This window comes from Falco peregrinus, chromosome 6 (genome assembly GCF_023634155.1).
Source record: "Falco peregrinus isolate bFalPer1 chromosome 6, bFalPer1.pri, whole genome shotgun sequence".
Classification (NCBI taxonomy): Eukaryota; Metazoa; Chordata; class Aves; order Falconiformes; family Falconidae; genus Falco; species Falco peregrinus.
Window position 1 is genome coordinate 36,351,344 of NC_073726.1, and position 21,784 is coordinate 36,373,127.

Below are 21,784 nucleotides of genomic sequence, written 5' to 3' on the forward strand. Positions count from 1 at the left end.
TCAAAGGCCCATGCGGGGTGTGAAGATCCAATTCAGTAACAAACATAAAAGTATGAGCATTTTACCAGAATGTAATGGGGACAACCACTATCTGCAGATAAGCTTCAGATAAACTTATTCAATAAATGCAGTATCCTTTTTGCTTCCCTCAAGCACTTTCTGGGTTGTAATTCACAAGTTGTAATATTCTATAAGTAGCATGGAAAAAACCTGCTGAAGATTTCTTGTGGTGGTGGTACCTTGCTATGAATCCGTTAACTACCATCTGAAGACAAAAAACGCAAATGCATGAAGTTGACCAAAATCCAGCAGAAGCCCTCACCAAGTTTATATTGTGAGGGGAGAGACACCAGGGAGAAACAACACTCTAAGAGAAAATAAGAACAGCCCCTGGTTATCAGCGACACTATATGAAGGGGTGAGCAATGAGCACTAATGGCATGGAAGCACAGAGCTGAAAAGGTCCAGATGCTGAAGGGTATTCATTCTCCTCAGCTCCACTGAAATCAATAGAAGTTCAAAAGTCTAAATCCCTCAGGGAAACCAGATCTTAAGACAAATAAAGTATGAGGAAAAAAGGCCACCTTAAGCTAGACTATATAAAGATGTGCTGAAATTTTGTTTAATAAGTTTTGTCTTGCTTATGAATGCTTTTGTTTCTACTTGAACACTCTTAACAGTGTCCCCAACAAATCCAAACTGTAAGGGATTAGGAGCTACAACAGATGCATTCAGTAGTAGCCTGCACTCGCAGAATTCAGGTATCGCATGGTGGAACCGTAAAAGATCTATTAAATATCCTAAATTAGCATTTAATTCAACTGTAATTTCAAATAGATTTATCTTTCCATGGATCAGACTAATCGGCTGATTCTAAAATATCCACTGTTTATCTTGATTATTCCCCACATTTAACTTTTATCTTTTCGTTCTGATAACATTTTCCTTTTCATTTATCTTGGCTACAGCTAGATCAAGCAGCTTGTTGGTTTTCCTTCTGTTTGGATTTCATATTGACATTGTTACCTTCCATCTGGGGATAAATTCAGCTTCATTAAACTTGTGCAGATCTGAAATCTTTCAGTAGCTTGTGTACTGTGCTGATTTTTCACTCTTGGATCCACACTTAATGCTATTTGGAGCATAAGACCTTGAGAAGGTAATGCTTTGTGTTTATTCTTATCTTCCCTTTCCACCTAATACCAAAAGCAGCCAGCTGGGAATAGAAGCTTTTCATGTTTCATTTTCATCCATCTACGGTTCCCTCATTTGTAAATGAGATTGTCTTTTTAATTAATCAACACTCTTTCAGGCTTCAGAGCAATACAATTCACTTAGGTATGACCTCTTGAAAGCACTGTATTGAGCTGTATCTGCCACAGGGCTTACTGCAGCACTAATCACAAGAACCACAAGCACCACTTACATGCAGTTTGTCTGCAGACAACAGCACTTTGCAGTATAAAGAAAGGCCAGTGGGTGAATCCCACTGAAACAGTTTATGTGTAAGAGTGTCACAGCAATTGGCAATCCCTGCCCTGGCAGACATTTGTACTTCAGAGGCTCAACTGCATCCGTCCCCAGTTTTGCCTCAACTTGTCAACTGTGGTTGGTGCAAGAATTGTTCCCAAGGCCAAGAAAGGAAGAGTGCGAATGCTGGGTTTAGTAACATTAATGCTTGCTTCCAGACATTGACAATGTTAAGGTCTGAGCAAGAGGGATACAGATTCCAACGACGTGTGCATACCTTTACGTAGAAACTCTTTCTTATAAATATTATGAAAGTTGTAAATAATACACCTGCTCATATATTACACACACAACATCTGGCAGACAATATCTGAAAAATAATTCAGTCCAGTAGAAGCAATTTATTTCATAGAGTTCTGCCTTCAAATAACATTTCTCTACTCAGAAACCCTCCCCGAATGAGCAGAGATTTAATTTTAAGTTTTATGTTTTCTGGCAGTTGAATTTCTGTCTCTGCCCACAGAAAAGATGCAATGTCACCACACTGTGATACCACACCATTAAGTGTTTTTGGATTTTTTACATGTTAATTCACCTTCCACTACCCCCAGTCAACTCCTGTCCAACTGTAGCAAAAGGTTAATTAAAGGGATTAGTGACCTTCTGGTTCACATGAAACCATTTACCGTGAATGTCTAGGAAGAACAGTGACACCTGACAAAATATCTTAGGACCCAAAATTCTTAAATATAACCAGGCCAGATTTGTCAAAAACATATTGACTGCAGTAATGATTAGTTATACCAGGATTTTTTTAAATCCTCTGGACTAGGTTCTTTTGTAGGAAGCTACCTACCTTTAAAAGATTCTTGCCATTTCCCCCACACTCTTCATATAGTCTTTAAATGGTAAATAAGATAAATTAATGCTTCAACTTACGTTTCTCCTTTGCATTGGTTTTCGTATAACTTAGAGATTTGACTTTTGGTTGATGAATTGGACAACAATAGACCTTGTCACAAGGCAGAATGTCACAGAAATTCACTTCAGGGATCCTGCTGATGGGTTGTGTGCTCTGAGAAATTGTACTTTCCTCCTGCAATGCTAAAGGAAAAAAAAAAAAGACACAATTCTCACTAGTGTTGTGTGTCTACTTGCATTTTATAATAGCACAGAAATTGAAAGCCTGTTATTTGTATGCAGATGAGCAGAGACACAGTACCTGCTGTAGTGGTAGAGGGAGAGTGTAGAACAGAACTTGAGGTACTGCTGGTGAAGAAAAAGAAAAACAATTAATTAAGAAATGCACATCACAGTTGTGGACCAAAACAGACTGGTCCACTATCTATTACTAATTCTAATTCACTAACACTATTTTAACTACTTGCCTGTACATCGGATGTTTTTCAAAACGTCTGTCATGAATGCTAAGTAAATATAGGGTCGATATTGTCAAAGCACTGTAGAAAGAGAATTATTCTGTAGATTTACATCCATCTCTTATGTAACATAATAAGAATAATACCCTGACAGGTGCCTTGTCCAAATGTAATAATGTAAGACTAACTATCTAACCACTTCCCCATTGGTGGGAAAATTTTCAACTTAATTTAATGGGGTTTAGATCAGATACTTTTATACAGTACTGCATTCATATACTTGCATATATGTATATATACATATGCTCATATTCAACACAATTTGTGGTCAGTTTTCCATTGTAAATAGCATCACTAAACCAGTTCAAAGCACTCAGTTCACAGAGAGATTGTAAGACACAGGTTTTTTGACTGGTAACAGAAAATGGCAATCTCAGAAGTGCAGAGCATATTTTCCTTTCCACAAGTCCAATGTCACAAGTTAAACTTTCAGAGTCATAGGATTGCCTATCACATTGGAACAAGTCCAGTTTTATGTCATACAACAGAATCACTCTGTACCTCAGAAACTGTGCTTCAGCACAGAATGATTGCATAAAACATGTAGAGGCTCGCAAGTCCAGCTTAGCATCTGTAGCACAAGCCAAGATACATTCAAGGTGCACCATACATAGTGACATGGACAGAGATTAGTTGTGGGTACACCACATGAATATCTCACTTTTCTGAAAAAATTTCAACTTTACAATATTGCCAGGCATATTTGCTGTTAATTTTAATATATTGTGTTATTTGAGTGAAAAGGGGAAGGGAGAAACAAGTTAACTTCTTGATAATTAATTGTTACCATAGTGCCATAATAGCAATCAAAGCTATTATAGTCACCCGGAAAATCTTCATGGAGCAAGACTCTTTCATCTTGGACAAACAAACCTAGGAAAAATAGAGAAGTTTGGTTAATGTAAGTAAAGTAACGTAAGAAATACTACACTAGTCTGACTTTAAGTTAGCCTTGTTTCTTTCAGAGCAACCATACAAGTCATCTTTATATAATCAACATATACAGAGAAAAATTTAGGTAATGAAAGGCTCCCTAAAACTGAGTGCGCTGTTGATAATCTAGGAACACAAACATTACACAGGAAGAAAGTACGGGTGAAAATAAAAGCTACTTCTTTTTTTTCCTGCCACTTTTCATACTGTTGAAGTATTTCAAAATCAAATTAAGAACTCAGTAAGCAGTGGCCAGAACTAGAAGATGAGCAGCTTTCAGGATATGCTCAGACCATGTTAAACCACGGCTGGTGTAAATACAGAAGAAAGGCACTTTCCAAACAAGTAGGATGATCTTAGATGATGGAGCATTTGATTATCATTGTGGAATAAAGAACATTTGAACTATTATTTTCTCTTGCTCTTTGGGCACTGGACAATAGCACAGTAGGCAAACGAGTGTTGGTTCATCTTACAGAACAGGACTCCGCAGTCTAGGAAGATTGTCTTAAAAAAGGTCAACATATATTCCCCAGCTCATTCCATCCCTGTGAAAAGGGGTTTCCTCTTTCTATACCAGGATATGGGCAAGCAGAAGTCATTCACCAATAGCAACGACAACCTAGCCAGGTCTTAACCACCTGAAAGAGCATTATCCAGTACAAGACAGGAGATGCTAACTGCAATCACAGTTGCAGACTCATCCGAGGAAGAAAGCTGAGGAAGAATTATCACTGGGCAGACTTACCAAAACAAAGCCAAAAAAAAAGCCAAACCAAGCATTTCTGTGTAAGGCTGCACTGCACCATGTGAGCAGACTTACAGGCTCAACAATTCTGTCCTCCTTCACACCATTACACAGTATGTATTTACTCTCACTCACATAATGTATAGGCAAGAAGTAGAAGTGTATCATACATATTTTCCATCTTGGTATAATTAGTTTTTAAGCTTCTAGCATGACATTAAATAATTCTGGCTAAAGAATTTGATATTTAACATAAAAGCTTTCACCAATATTTCAGCACTTAGAAAAACTCTCACAGGCATATTTCACATAAATTAATTTCACTCACCTTGCTGGATTTTAGTGGGACTGATTTTTTTGATGGCAAAAGACTAGTAGCTCGACTATACCTGCTGTAAGAAACAAGATCTCTTTAACATTCAAATGCTTCAGCAACTAATAAATGAAAAAGAGACATTTTCAATAGGGTGTTAATGTCACTTGCTTTTGCAGTCTTAACATTTAAAAAGAGAAAGGTAGAAGTGTCATCAGATTCATTTTCAAGAACAAAGACCTCCAGTTAACTCATTCAGGTGAATGCTATTAAACACTGCATTTGATTTCAAAGAAAACTTGGTGAAATGGTTTAGAAATAGGAAATGCTCATCACTGAAGCACTAATGAAGATTCTGTCTTGCGGAAGAAGCTCTGCAGATTCCTCTCAGCAGCAGTTTCCAGGCTCCAGGACTGTAACTGGACATAGCCTACCCTCGCTTTATGCAACTGAAGCAATTACAAAAATGACTGCAATTTAACAGCCATTGCAAACAGTAGTTTTTTCAGAGAGCTAAAAAATATGAGACATTTGTATTTTTTGCACAACTTAAATGCTGGAAATTAACTGAACACTACTGTCAAGCAAAATCAGTTTTCACTTCTACCACAAAGACCACTTTACCAACTTCTGTGACAACAGTCAGAGAACATCACAGACAGAGGTACCTGACTTTGCTCTCTTCACTGGCTGTTGACTTTAAACTGCTCATCCGTTTCAGCCTGGCCAGTTTCCTATTCCACTGTTCCAATTCTTCTATTCTGACTTCAAGATTGTTGGTTAGTTTACAAAGCTGCTTTACAGCACCAACATTCTCCATAAAGATCTGATCCTGAGAAGCAAAACAATGGCAAAAATAGATACAGTATATTCAGCAATCAGATATAACAAGCAGTAATAAGTACAGAATTCACCTATGTAAGGATACTTTGAATATTTAAAATGAAAATATGTGTTACCTCACTGTAAATGCAACGCACTTATGGCTATAGAATCCTTCTACTAGACTGAAAAAATTGCTTAATATTCAATTTGCAGTAAATTGAAAATGAGGACTTGCAGAAAAATACAAAGAAGCTAAATGGCTTTGTAGACCAAGAATTTAAACTATTTTTTACCTTCATACCGTGTTGAATTTTAAACCTTAACACTGCCACAACAAGCATCTACTATTTGATTTATAGAACTGCAGCTAAATATAGATTTCAGAACCCCTTTGAAAAATGTACATCCAACCATCTACTGACAGGATTGACTAATCTGGCTCAAACAAGCCAGAGATTCTATTCATGTTGTACGCTTAACGTGAATCACACAGGAATCAGGGAGACAGGGAAAGATCCAAACCAGAGGTCAAGCTGTGACAGCGTAATATTTTGTTCTTCTCTTCAACCTCTCCAGCCTATTACAGGAGTTTAATGGGTTCTAATACCATGATCAGCTCCGCAGCTAACACAGTTCAGACACCCTCCATTTACTCCTTCTGAATATTTTAGCCAAGAAAAGCCTTCTATTCTTCTACCTCCTGTTTATTGTCTAGATATCAACCTGCTTCTGGAGAAGCCCTCAGTACAATCATCCAGGTAGTAAGTATTTTTCCATTTCTGAGCCAAAAATGGTTACTGATCCACTGTAGGAGCACAGTGACTGCATATTTTCTCTGCTGTGTTTGAAAGAACAGCTTTCTCATATTAACGTACAACCAGACTGATGCCATTAAACCTTGCATGAAGCTATTACTGCAGTTAATGTTGCTAAGTGCTCCAGTCTAGTTGTCATAGAGAGGGTAAGGCAAAAGCAGAGTTTTGCCTTTTGTGTTGTAAATATCACACACACCTTTCTTTGAAAGGTGACCGCATTCCACAAAAATAGACAGTATTTCGTACAAACAGAACCAGAGCACAGGTATTAGTGGTAAGTTACAAACCTCTCTACTACCAGAAGACCAACAGTGTTTAACTAAAAAGTGACTTCAAAATAACCTCCTGTGCCTAGAACTGTGAAATCATTTCTACATTCACTTATCGTCATATCAATGATATGTAGCAGCTGCCCTTTCTATTCTCTTCATATCATGCATGAATCTCTTCTAGGTGACTTCAACTAGTCTGAGATGGCTCATCTGGCAAAATGAAGGAATACTTTATTGGGGAAAAAAGGACTGACTAGAGTCTTACTGCCTCACTGATGACAAAGTACTGAGCACAGTGCAGTCAAGAAAAGAAGAAAGATTCTTGTCCCAGAACAGCAAATTTCCACACAGTTGAGATATTTCTCTAGAAAGTAGCAGAGTCTGATTCAAATGTGTAATGCAATCAATTAATTTGAATGAGTTTGACAGGCATAAGACACAACCAAACCAGCCAATATCCTGCTTATCTGGAACTAAACTTGGAATGTGAGATAACAAAGTTCAAGGCCACATCACCTGCCTAACTGAAAGCAAAGATACAAAGTACTATCCATTTACTACTCAACATGATGAGCTATTCTGGAGTTGGGAGCTCCAGACATTTAAAGATGTTCCACCTGGACATCATATGTTCCAAATTTCTGAATTCTTAAACTGTTAGACACAGATCTCTTCTGCCTGTCACCCCAAAGGTCATAGAACTGACATTCACATGCTCTGCCACAGGTGTAAAGAGGAGAAAGCACAGATTTACCTAACTGCATTAAAACAATGTCAAAGTGTTTGTGAAGTGGTACCAGACTTAGCCAAGTAGTCAAGAAATTGCTAAGCAGCAAATAAGCCCTTGCTGTAACAACTCATTCCTGCTTGGGCCACATTCACAGCAGAATCACCAAGTGTAGGAGGCTTTCTCCACTTGCTGTGTCACATCCCTGGAAGACATCCTGGCAAGCATTGTCCAGATTGTCAAGCTACAGAGGAGCAAGGGAACACAACGGGCCCAAACAGCAGTGCTGTGAGGCACTGTTATAGATGGTATTTTATGTGATATTTCAGCAAAGAGAAATATAAATCAGAAGCTCTATTGTCCAACCTAAAAATTTTGTCTGAAAAAAAACGACTACTCCAAAGCAGTTTTGTGGGGGCTCAAAAATGCAAATGATGCTGCAGCTGTCACAGAATACAACAGGAAGGGCTAAAGGGCAAAATAAACCTAGTGTCACTATCTACCACTGCTCTTCTATGAGCATCTAGAAATCAGCTACAGGCTGGAACCCTGACCAAATACAGCAAATTTGCTAAAACTCTCCTTTTCAATAGTGTCTCTAGAAAGTGCTCTTTCCACAGCTTTATTCAAGGTGTCTAATTCATGCTTCCTTTATATGGAATACAGTCTAGCAGATTTAACCGATGAATTTAACGTACTTGTAGCCTATCAAAAGAAGACAAGTGAACTGCAGTATTTCTTATAGATATTTTCTCCAAGTTTGCTAGTGTAAACATGTTTTCTATAGAATAATGAAAGAGCGTGATTATAATGAATACAGGATCGTGTTCATGACATCACCCAGACAAGTTAAGGTTACTAATCTGTAAAACCTCCCCCTTCCCGTTATCAGCTGTAAGCTGGGAAGTGGTTCTTGGCCTGCAGTGAACCAGCGCACAACAGAGAGGCCGCTCTGAGCAACGTCCTGGACAAGTGCCTCCTGCAGTCACGTGTGACTGGACTTCGTAACTGACAGTCACTTGCAGTCCTATTTCTGCAGGAAATGGAGAGGCGAAGAGAGCACAGGACAATAGACTAAGGTATTGTTTCCAACCTATGAGCATGGTGATACTTTGTGTGACATAAACATTTTATACTATATGATTTTGAAGCTATAATAAGGATTTCGGATGGCCAAAAAAACCTCCACACAGAGCACACAGAGTTAGCATTTGTATTCGGTGTGAAGTGATTACACCAGGATTAGAGTAAGGAATTTTTTATTTAACAAATAGAATGCCATCATTCTTAATTCGCTTCTGGAACGCTAATTAACTTAAACACAAAAGAATGTTTTGGAGTCCCACTTGTTGGACCAATGCCATGAATATGGTCCAATCCATCCTTATTCAGCAAAGTTAGAACTTTTCCTTTTCTTTTTTATTGTATGTTTATTTATTACTGTAATTAGATTTTAATGTAAATACTTTCTGTCCTTAAAAGATTCAGCTACTTACTAACACCTGGTGGTTCAGTTTTTCTCAATGATTTGCCAAACATTGGTTTTGTACATACATGTGGAGGCCTACAGCTTTCTATAAAGCATAGTGTGTGTTTATTGCTCCATATACAAGAGTCTAAATACACACCTCCACTTTCTATCTCACAAACATACCTTGTCAACCATGAGGAAGTTTTCTATTTTTTCTCCATCGTTACAAGCAACATCTCCAACTTCTCTAACAGCTTCTGGTAAAAGCTCCTTCACTTCCTGGGCTATTATTCCTGTTCACAAGATAACATAAACTAAAGTCAGGAAACACAGTGGCATACCATTGACCATGGGTTTGTGCTTTGAGTTGACCATCCTAAAAGCTACACGTAGGGTCAAACATGACCTAGAAATTTTATGTGGTAGGAAAACCCAGGATTTCACTTCTGTTTTTTTCCATTTCACAGAAAACAATCAGAAACCCTTAGAATTCCCATTTCTCATTTCTCTGTAATAAGAATGAAATTGTTTGTGATCACATAGTTAAATTATTTGTGTTCACATACTTCACTCTCATTAACCCTCTGGAAAAATAACCTATCTTCAAAAACTGAAACAGAAGTTGGAAAACTACCAGAAATACTTAATTTTGGCATTTTTATGTCACAAGAGATACACAGAAAAGTGTAGGATTGTAGTGTCATAAGAAATGAGGATGAAATAGCAGGGTGTTAAAAGGCACTACAGCACAATGGACAACAGTGGAAGTTAATGAAAAATGGCAACAGAGCTGACTGAATACCTGTTTCGTGGGTATTTTTTATTCCCATAACAGATGCAAATTCAGGCTTGTAGTCATACTCCACCAACCTCATTTGTGTTATTCTTTTCAACTGCTCATTCGTATCAACCTAGTTGGATAAATACCAAGATTAACATGTTGAAACATGAAGAATGTCATGGCATCTAGGACGCCACTGGGACAGCAACAAGCTTAACACAGCCACTTGGCCAATCTTCACATTGAAAAATAGGGACAATCTTCCCATTCCCCATTAGCAGAGTGCTATTTGTATTTGCATTGCCAGTTACCCTTCAGTCTGACAAGTCCCATTTACACAGATATCCCCAGCTTCTATGGGCAGCCTCTTCCAAAGTCCACAGGCGACAGCTCCACAGAGCACGCTGGTACGTCTGGTTTCTTTAGGCCAGCATCTCAGCACACCCAGGATAAAAAAGCTGCTTCACATGTCACAACAATGATCCACACGTGTGCTGTCATGCAAACATAAATGCCCTAAATACTCCACATCCCTCACCTCCCGGATATTCTGTTTTGCTCGGCTGTCAGATGGATGCATGACTCTGCCCATAACTTTTGCATTTCCGCAGACAACCAGTGCCTCATCTGGTGCATCTGTGTTAATTCCTACTCGACCATGATAGACTATCGTCTCTGGAACATGTCCTCGCTGCCACAGTACATCACTGTCACTCTCAAACTGCCCTGGGTTAGATGCCTGGAAGAAAAAATTATGTTTATAGTACAGCATAGATGTACTATTGCTTATTCCATTAGAAATTCAGGCAAAATGAAATGCCAGATCTTTAACATTTAAATTGTATTCAAGAGCTCTTCTAACACACCAGCAAAAAAAACCCAGAGTGGAGTCACTTAAGTGTTTCTCCTCACACAGCACTGGCGTCATTGTTTTTCTCCTGAATTCTACTTTACTATCACCTTAAGCTAAACTGTCAACATCCAAAGCTTTCTAAATTTTAACTTTGACATTATAGCACATAACCATTCTTTATTTACCAGCAAATTTTAGCTGAGGCTGGAAATAAGAAAAGAGCAAACAAGGCACAGATTAAACACATGTGGTTCATAAAATCCCCTGTGATGTTTTAAATTAACTCATGTTAGAAATGTCATGTCAAGGAAAGAAGGTCTTTCAAAAAACACCAATAAAATAACAGTGTGTATAATTAGAAAAGGTATTTGACTTCAATAATTATTTTTTTAACTCTGAATTCAGGCTTTAAAATTTTAGTCTGAATAAAAGTATGATCATGATATAAAGTTCACGATCATTTAAAGAAGCCAGGCTTTCACACAAGTTTGCCATCTACAAGGCTTGGTGCTGTGCACTTACCACTGTGTGTCACGATTAGAGCATGATCTGATAAGTCTGATAACCATTCCCCAGCTGGTAGTTTTGTCATAATATATTTGAGTGTAAAAAGGGCCATCACATGAGTTGCCTTCTCTCGCACTGCATTTGCACAGCTTTGCCACTTTAAGGTAGACAGTGGCTGGCTCATTGTACCCTGCCACTGAAGCCCTCTCCAGATCCCAGGCATCTGGAAAATGACTTTTTCTTTCTTTCCAGCTTTCCTGTTGATATTTTCACCACTTCAAATCATGGCCCCTTGATCCTTCTTTTTACTTTGCCTGGAATAGTGGCCAGGTTTGCAAAATCTCACTCCCTGGATTCCTATTAAAAAACTCCCCCATACACATGAAGAAGCTCTCTTCACTGAAATTTCAAAAGAATCTGTCATTAAAAATGGTAGAAACAAGTAAATTTCTAAATCTTACATAAAAATGTATATCTTACAAGGTAACAATAATTCCAAGGATGAGTCAAATGTGAAAATTCAACAGCTTTCCCAAATTAGTAAAGAGATGGTATTTCTAAGACTGCTAGATGCAGAAAGAGAAATTCAGACAAAATCAGTATTGTGGAAATTAATGGACAAAAACCGAAAATAATTAAATACACAAGAACGATACAAACACAATGCTTCAGTGTCCTGAAGTAAAAGAACCCACAGCAACAGCCAGGATGGAAAAACTTCTCAGCAGGGCAGAAGACTACTGAACTCCAAACATTGCTTTCAAAGCCCTTTCACAGCTCCACCCAGAAAGGAGCTCTAGGCCATACTACCCCAAAAAAAACTAACTAACTGCAGGAAGAGGGTTTATGGCACTAGAGAATACAAAGTTATGGCCTCAGACAAAAAAGGAGCCAGGACTGAAGCCCTCTGAAAGCCCTCATCTTCCTTTGGAAACCTCTGGGCAACACCACACATACTGGGGATTTACACTTCTGCTCTCTCTGAACCCGAATGCTAAACTGGGCTGTAATCATAAGCCCAAGCAGGCAACATGCCACAAAAAAGGACTCAAGCAATGGTCTACAAAAAATGATGCCAGGACTAAAAGCTTTTGACAACCCTGACCTTTCTTTAGGAGCCTCTTCCCAGCCCCACTTAATACACTAGAGTTCTTGGTCTTATTTGAGTCTAAAACGAGATGCTAAGCCTATTCCTCACCAGAAGGCAAGGACTAGAAAAATCCCATGCAAACAAGAAGCAGCTCCTCGATTGGCCCACATGAAAAAGTTTATTGGCCTGCAATCTTCTGGAGGCCCTCACCATCCTTTGCAGCCCCACCACACGGCACCTACGCATTTCCTATCTTTCTAAGCTCTAAACATAATCTTTGCCTTAGAAATAACCGTAACTCCACTATGCCCAGTTCAAATGTTAGCCACCAGCTCTTGGTCACATGAAAAGGGGCCAGGAGTGAAAGCTTTTGGCAGCCCTCATCTTCCCTTGCAGACCCCTTGCAACCCCACTCACGCTGGGGCTCTATACTTTCTCTCTCTCATAACCCTAACCCTCCATAGCTCCTGTTACAATGAGCTCTGGGGTTTTCCTCTCTTCCAAGTCTAACTCTAACTGTAGGCTAAAGCTGAGCACTAAAAAGGAAAATTTTATGTGGATCAGGGGACTGAAAAGTAATGGTCACGAGGAAGAGAGACCAATTCTTCCTTTTTCTATTTTAAAACCTTTATTACAACCACCAAATTATGAGCTGGGACACTCTGGAAACACACTGGAAAGGGGCAGCTATGGGTCTTAATCCTCCTAGAGCTGCTCAACCTTCGTCCCTTCATTTTTTTACCTTCTCATCCTCCTTTGAAAATGAAGCATCAAGCCAATGAAAGCATTTACCAAATTCCTGGCAAGTGCAGGAAATCGTTTCACCTCAAAGAAAAAACAATCTGGAAAAAATCAACATATTTTGTGTTGGAGTTCAGAGCAAGCTTTCTTTTTAAATTCTTCCATAGCTCTACTTTTAACATTTTAAAACCCCAATAATTAAAAGATAACAACATAGTCATATAATACGCAACTATATTTTTTTCTCAATCTTTTTGAGTCAATGGAAATTTTTATGTGCAAGAATCCTGCCTGCATTGTCTCCTGTGAATATCAAAACAGTAAATACTTTTCACAAGTATGACAGCAATATAAATTTCTACCTACCCTCACAATGATCTTTTCAGAGACATTCGCAGACAGTAGGTAGAATTGGTCCTGAGAGGCAGCATACAGTCCAACTACCAGCATGAAGTATCTAATTTGAAATTGATTTAATCAAGACAATAATTGAAGTAATGTCTTCTCACAGAAAAAATAGTTTTAAATACAACTGCTGTTATTTATACATAAAAAGACAGCCAGAACTTTTTTTCAATGTATTTCTTACAATATGAAAAAGTATTTCCATCAGTCTCAAGTAATATGCCCTTTCAATCTTTACAATCACTGAAAATGAACAAAGATCACAGTAATTTTGACAAATTTAAGTAATGAAGACTCAAAGATGAAAAGCCTTCCCTCTTCAGTAGAAAATTATCATTATTTGGGTTTTTGGCCTCCTGATTTCACCAGTCATCATTCTGGCTATGATTTCCTGAAACGATCTCTAACCAGGAGGATAAGGTATTTTCTTTAATTCTCATATCATTCTGTGACTCTAGAAGGGAGGCCTTTAAGGAGATACCAAGTATCACAGAATTTTAAATAAAATCACAGATCTGGCAACACTGACATTTTTTAAAAACATCAGCTCCATTCTAAAGTAGACCTTCTCTTTTCCACTTTACACACATAGGCCAACTAGCTATAGCAATACCTCTGGTCAGGATTAGGTTTCCCCTTTTTTCTCATATTATTTGCTGTTGTTTCACTGAAATGCAACCTTCCCAGTGTTACTTTAGTTATTTGGTCCCCTGGCAGATCAACTCTAAAATGGAAAAGGAAACAAGATCAGGGAAACAAGCATTTGGAGATCTACCTGGCTCAAGCCAGATTTCCTCAAACTCATTAAAACAGTTCTGAGAAAAACTGACAAATGAAACTAACAGAGGAACCCAAGTAAAACCAGCAGTAACCCTGGTTTATAAAAATGTATTAAAAACACAGTGACTGTGTCAAGCAGATAAACAGGATAAAGCACCAGCAGTGGGAAATTGTTCTTAGTAATAGAAGTCTTGTGTTTCTTGGTCTATTTGTACACAGTCTTGAACATAATAAAACCGTATATGTTCCATACGATGGGTGTTTGTTGCTTGCTAAGGTTAACGTCGCTTATTATTGAATCTGAATTTCCACATTAAAATAAATAAATTTTACTGCTTGTCCTTTTTTTCACCTGCATCTAATTTGCATGTCTGGAAGTATAAAATATACACCTATGTCTCAAATACATTGCAGCACTGCTCCTGTAAGTGACAAATAATATGAATAAAGAGTTTGCATGGAGAAAATCACAGTCCACCAAACAGTCAACATGAAATAGTTTACACGCGCTCAGAATCTATTCTTCAGCACACAAAAGGAAGAAAAATGCCATGATAGAGGTAATGTAGTGAAAATTGAGCTCTTCTCCCAAGCTCAAAGTTCATTTTTGCAAATTACATTTTGCAGATATTGAAGCCTTCATCCCAGCACTGTCCTGTCAAACTTGACACTTTCTGGTTTAAGGCTTATTTAATTATTTATAGAGAACAGAACAGCTACAACAGAAGAGACTTATGCCAGAAGGACAAACATTGATTCTGACAGTAAGTTAAAACGCAGAAGAATGGCAGAGAGTTCCAAGCTGCAAGTTTGTTTCTAGCAGAGGCACTCCCCTTAAAAACACTGCAAATACATCTCACGCCTGTGTAGAACAGGAACATTACTGACAATTTTTAAAATAGGCAATGCATCTGCCATACAACTCTAAACACTGTACACAGTGTTGCTATCTGAATATAAATATTTTGGATAAGCATACTTAACACATTCATAAAGCTGCCGAAAAAGACCAAGTACATGTTACTACTGCTATTCTATGTGTGCACCCGAAGTGGAATTTGGGTAAAGATCAGAAAACTGGCTTAGAGCTACTGTAAGTTTCCAAGAAACAACTACATCACATTTCAGGCTAATCACGTATTGAAATAAAATGGAATACTTTTCTCAAAATTCTTACTTAACAGGATGGAAAGTTTTTTTGCTTCGATCTGACTGAGACTGTTCAATAGCAACTGTTTGATCTGGAGCTTCCACCTATGAAGAAAAAAGAATTTTCAAAAAATGACAAGAATATTAAATTTTCAAACATATAACATTTGCAATAGAAATTAATAGGCAAACTGTGTCTGAAACCATGAAAGCTCTCTCATTTCTCATGGCACTACATAGAAATTAATGCAGGAATTGGCTCCTGATCAATTGACATCTGACAGCTAGTCTGAAGACCCAAATCTTTCTTTTGAAAGAAATAAAAAAATAAGAAGTAAAAAAAAAAAGGAAAAGTCATGCATTAATTTGCAAAAGAAAAAATGCTTTCTGAATCTATACTGTTATTGGCTCATTCTAACCCAAAGCATAAATGTACATATTTAACATGAGAACTGAACCTATGCAAGGTAGTTCCGTAAGTTATTTTAATGTAAATTTCTGTATCTTTCTGGAATGGTACCACGCAGCACTTTGCTTCAGATGGGAATGGTGGGGGGGGTTCTGCATTTTTCATTAAGCAAAACTGGTAGTAACTGCCTTTTAAAACAGCTACATGGATTTTTTAAACCACTGAATTTTGGTAGTAAGTAAAAAAACTAGTAAAATCTTTCAGAAAGATTAATATTTTCTACTATTTCTGTATATGCAAGCTTGAGAACCCATATTGGCTGGGAAGAATTTGGTTCTTAAAATGAAAATGGAAAGCCGGGCAAGAAGAAATGGGGAAATTTTGTTGGTTTTCTGCACATGAACTGTTCAGGAAAAACAGATTTGATTCTTTTTCTTTGCTCTGTGAATTGCTTTTTTCAACACATCTTTTTGACCATTGGGTAGACTGGCCACCTACATACCAGCTGACACCCCTGCACTACCCACAGAGGGAACAAAATTTCAGCCAAAGAGAGGGAAGCCACTGAAACCGTGGCAAACAGGCAAACATGACATCTTTCAGCATATATCAGCAAAAGCATCCATCAGACATCACTCTTTTTGCAAAACAGTTCCAAACAGAAGTCACTAGTAACTTAAAAGCGTTCTCTTCTGTCAGTACTTGGTCAAAAATTACTAAGAAAAGAGTTCTTTTCAATTATTTACTTTATTCTATGGATAATCATATACTAACTTATTAAAATTAATAAAGAGAATAAATACTTGCCTTTATTCCAAAAGCTTTCAAGTAAAACTTTTCTATTGGTTTCCCCCCCCAGCTGAGTTTTGACATATTTTGGATGTCCAGTGATTCTGATATGGACTGTGATTTGGAAATGATTCTTCTTCTGGCACACAAAGGCATCATCTGTTGTCGAAAAATTAAATCCTTTATCTGTGACGATGTGATATCCTACAGTGGGTCTACAAAAACAAGAAGAAAAAATAGCAACTTTAAGTACAGGCATATTTGAGTGACATCTTGAGTTCTTTTTTTTTATGTGGTCTGAAAATCCATCTGATTTTTGGGAGCCAAAATACATGTTTACAATCACCAGTTCTGCTAGTATTTTCTTCTTAGCATCTTAGAGGTGTAAAACTGAAAATGCATATAAGGTATACTCTAATTCTAGTCTGACACACAAAATATTTGTAAACCAGAGACAGGGAAGCTTACATAATCCTCACTTACAAATCTGGTATAAAAGAACTCTGTGCACCTAAAATTGCAAAGAAACTTTTTAGTGTATTCAAGCATTCATTACAACATTGCTATAACCAACAGAGCTGAACTAGTGCTGCAGACAACAACATGCTGATGAGTGAGCAAGACTCCCTGTTTTGTTCCTGAATTCCCACACCAAGTGCTTCTGCAGAAGCTGCTGGGATTCAATAAGGCTTTACTCAAGCTAAAAAAAAAGCTATCGATACTGACCCTCTGGTCAGATGACTACTAAACTCTCATTAATAGTGTTGTCCCTCCTACCAAATCTTAAGGAAACCCAATTTCTTTTACTCGAAGGGCTAATTTGTCACTCACAGAGAAAGAGCATTCTGTCCTTATGATTCATAGCAAACAAGGAAAGGCATCAAAAGATCTTTTTTAAAAAGCCAGTGAACTCACCATCCCAACAATGTTTCCAGTCCTCTGATTTAAGTGACAAATAATTCTGAAATAATAGGACTACATGGCAAGGTTCTCTTACATGAGCATTGGCTTTTCTCACTAATGAAAGTTTGATAATGATGATCTTGTCTGATGCTACTGAGAACCTCTCATTAACACAATTACTGATAATGGCTTTTTAGAGCTCATCCATTCATTTGCACATTATTAGCTGGAAAAATCAAAATGTACAGACTTCCCAAGAAAAGTACAGATTTTATTATCTTTTCATAAATTATGAACAAAAAATCCCCTTTCAAACAATCACTCATTATCTGGAACATGGAATAAAAAGAAAGCTACTTAATTTGTAACTATTCCAAAACTGCTAAGTCGTATGTTAATTCATATTCAAAATTATAGTGAAGTGCCTACCATCTCCTCAAACCACCAAAGAAGCAAAATTTCTTCAGTTTCTTCCTACAACTGGCAATTATTTTTATTTACGTAGGAAATGTGTGCATTTCATAGTAGGGAAAGGCATTGTTTTTCAGATTTAGATATGAAGAAAGTTCATTACCTGGTACTTTTAAAGCAATTTCAGAGTATTTGCTTACACTCAGGCAAGCAGACTGAGAAGCAAATGTACAAATTTCCATTTCTCCAAGGTGAATTGTTTGGAACAATGACTCCCAAAGAGGAATTTCACACTTACCAGTTTCTGAGTATGTCACAGTAATTAAGAGCAAATACATACTTTGATCTGATCACACAAAGAATGATCAGTCTTACCAAGCAGTACAGTAAAACTTGGAAGAATTTTCAGGTAGCAAGGGATATCCCTGTCACACAAACTTCTCTATGAGAAATACACTTCAAATTCCTCTTTCTAATCAGAATTTGAGTCTTTAGACATCTTCAGAACAGATTCCTACCAACCACAATAGTAATGGGGCAAGCAGCTAAGAAAGTGCCAAGCAAACATAATGCAGGGCATAAATAATGGTACAGTAACCTTTTCTAATGAATCTACCTCAGCTAACAGCAGTTTGTTGTGAAAAGGAAACAATCAGAAGGTTAAAATACTGGATTAATAAAATGGAAAATAATTAACCTGAGAACTGCCCTTAAAATGGGCACAGCAATTTTAAGGTAGAGGACCAATGCCTCCACACTGAGGAGTGATAACCACATGGCTCTATGAGGCTAACAAAATACAGGATCACTACTCACAAAATCTGTGCCATAATTACAGTGCATCTTGGAACAAAGGCACTGCCATTGACCTCACTTAAAAGTAACACTAATTTTCTCTGCAAATAATATCTCAATCCCCTTCCACATTAATGGCAACAATACATGTACTTGGATGCTTTAATGCTCAGCATCAACATTGCCTTTGTTGACACAAGCCACCGAGAAATGTGACTCTGGAGCTTCAATTTTAAGTATATGGGAACCAACAAGTAATTGGCTCAGCTCACAGCTCTCAGGCAGTTGTTGACTGAAAGTGTAACAGGAGTTGGAAGCCACTTCCATTTAGTTTTTTATTGTATTGTATTTATAAACATTAATATTGTAATGACAATTATAACACAGAGCTGGAGGTTTCTTGGCCCATCCAGCTCCAAAGGAGTAGAAAGGTGTGGACAGTGAGCTGTCTGCTCTCTTGTCATGTCAATACCTTAGGAGGAGGGCTCTGTGCGACACACTAAGATGTGTACTGCCCCTCTATGACCATGGCACAAACAGGGAACGTCGTTGTCCAGCAACAACACTGATACACTCCAAATTCCCATGAGAGCTTTTAGCAGGTTGGGCTAGAGGAACATTAAAATTTGCTATGCTATTTAAGTTCTGTGGAGGCAGTGACAAATCGTTTCCATCAATCCTGGAGAACTGACCAGGCTGCTGTAGAAGGGTTTTTGTTAAAAGGGATCATTAAGTACTAGAATGGAGTAAACCAGAGATGTAAAGTGAACTTGGAATGACCTTTCCCAGATCATGTGGCCAAAAAAACCATTTACAGTTCTGATTTATATGCGAAAACTCTAAATCTTTGACTAAACAGTTGCACATTCTACATATATGTCTATAGTTATTAAAGTCTAGGTTATATGGGCCCAGAAGTAATACAGGTATCTTCTATTTCCATTTTTCTTTAATGTTTTAGGCCATTAGAGGGAAAGGTGCCATATGCTCAGTAATTACTTGCCTGAATGTGCTTGACAAAATAAACAAAAATTAACAGATATTTTAAATAACTTATTTTTCTTTTGCCCCTAAATCCCAAAAGGAAAATCAGAAAACCTGGCATGAATTTCAACCAGTATTTAAAGTTCTGCTTATCTGATATATCTGCAAGTTCATATTCCATCATGCCTACTTATCTCCTTCTCCAGTCTTATTTTCAATAAGAACAAGGGATGACATACATATCATTTATTCCTACAAAACTACAATACTAGCAAGAAAAAAAAAACCAACAAGAAGCCACGTTTTCCAAGTGCAAACATCAGTGCTTACAGTTTTTCATAATTAGAGTTAAATAAGCTGTTCCACTGAGAAGTTTGATACGGTTGCCACGTTAGAGCTTGACAGCATTTCTCCGAAGCTGCGTTCTGTCCATCACTGTCATATTCTTGCATTTCAGCAGCACAGTCCTTAACAGTTGCTGTAGAGAGATAGTGACAATTCAGGTATCACTTTTGTGACTAGCCAAAAATCCTGCATAAGTATTTCAATAAATATATTTATATATACATATAAAGCACAAATACATTGCATGTATATTTAAACCTGATTGTCCTTTGCAGTTATTCCAAAAGTTTGTGTTCTATTCCCTTACCCTAGAAAATAAGTTTTTCAGCGTTCCTGATTTGCAAAATATTACACAAGTAGCACTTCCTATTTTTATTCTTTCCAAAAGGATGGATAGTTTCATTTGGGAAGAAAAAAAAAAAAGGAAATCTAAGCATTTTACTGTAAATCTGCAACAATGCGTGAAGCAAGAAGCAATTAAGCAAAATAATTACATAAGTTTGCCATTCTCTCTACGACAGGTTTAAACTGAATATACCCCAACTCACTGCGACAGGTACTTCATCCCACAGCAGAAGGCACAGTTTTCCAATACCAAGCACATTCACCACTATATCTGGTTGACTCATTAATGTTTTCTGACCCAACGTTATAGCATTCTGAGATAGACAGGGTCAACCATAATTCTCTGAAATATTATACATTTTATGAAGTCACAGGAGAATGTGATAGAGAGACAGATAAATGGAGTACAGTGAGGACAGGAGAAAATATGGCATGGAGCATATAAGCTGAGAACTGTCAACAGCCAGTGGCAGCACAGTAAGACAGAACCTACAGAATCATTTCAGGCCCAAGCTCATCCACTACATTAATTCCCTGTTAAGCTGACCCAAGATGGTTTCCTTGCCTGACGCTGTAGAAATACTTCTTAAAAACACACGCTGCATTACTCATTTATAATAAGTTTAAATAGATATTACAGAATGATACAGAAACATACTTCATTCTAACTGTAGTGTTATTCAAATTCTGATTCGCCCGAAGAATGAAATTACTGTTGGCTTTTTAAAAAGCAGAGGGAAAATAATAAAAAAAGCTTCCCCCACCCACCCCCACCCCATAAGGAAATTCACACATTTCTAAATTATCCCCATGCTGTTTGTAACAATGGCTGTGTTCTTTTTCCAACAGCATGTGTGTCAATGAAATTTTATTAACAGTGACTCCCAAGGAAAGTGTATTTCAAAGCTGTGCCTTTAAGTATTAAAAAAAATCCATTTTAGATAGAGAAGCATCTGCTTGTCTTCTATTTCTAGCCATGGTAGACTTGGAGGACTAGTCACAATCAAGCAACACTGATCAAATAAAAGATACCAAAGGAAAAGCAACCTACTAAATCCAGTTGCTACTCGTTAAAAAGTGTTCTAAAAGATTGATTTAATGCTGAAAAATAACTTACTCTGAAGAAATAACAAATAACTCTCAGATTTTCCACTAACAGACAAGGGTGAAATTCCTCAGATAAACTGTTCATTACAAACTGTTCATTTGCAGAGAGCCTCACAGTTCACAGAAGCTGATCCATTTCTGTACACACCTGATAAGCGTTTTTAATATCAATTGGTATAAGCTTAGCATTTTTAGCTTGATGAAACAGTATACCAAATTAATTTCAGGAGGGGGTGGGGAAGAACACACAGCTTTTACCAAGCTCGTGCAAGGATACAGTCTGCAGAAAAAATACGGAGTTGAGATGATAAAGGGAAACTGCAGTCTGTTTGCTCATCCACTACATTAATTCCCTGTTAAGCTGACCCAAGATGGTT

The 21,784-nt window shown here is 37.5% G+C and overlaps 1 protein-coding gene across 1 annotated transcript in view; it reads right to left on the reverse strand.

Moving 5' to 3' along the window:
• The window catches only part of MYRFL (myelin regulatory factor like), a 41,594-nt gene that overhangs the window by 9,408 nt on the left and 10,402 nt on the right, over positions 1-21,784 (reverse strand). The window contains 15 exon segments of the mRNA XM_027793473.2: positions 2,410-2,574; positions 2,693-2,739; positions 2,859-2,930; positions 3,697-3,782; positions 4,919-4,982; positions 5,572-5,735; positions 9,197-9,306; positions 9,816-9,924; positions 10,333-10,533; positions 13,352-13,442; positions 14,004-14,114; positions 15,348-15,424; positions 16,536-16,583; positions 16,585-16,732; positions 19,941-20,088. Coding sequence (XP_027649274.2) covers positions 2,410-2,574; positions 2,693-2,739; positions 2,859-2,930; positions 3,697-3,782; positions 4,919-4,982; positions 5,572-5,735; positions 9,197-9,306; positions 9,816-9,924; positions 10,333-10,533; positions 13,352-13,442; positions 14,004-14,114; positions 15,348-15,424; positions 16,536-16,583; positions 16,585-16,732; positions 19,941-20,088 — 1,641 coding nt within the window.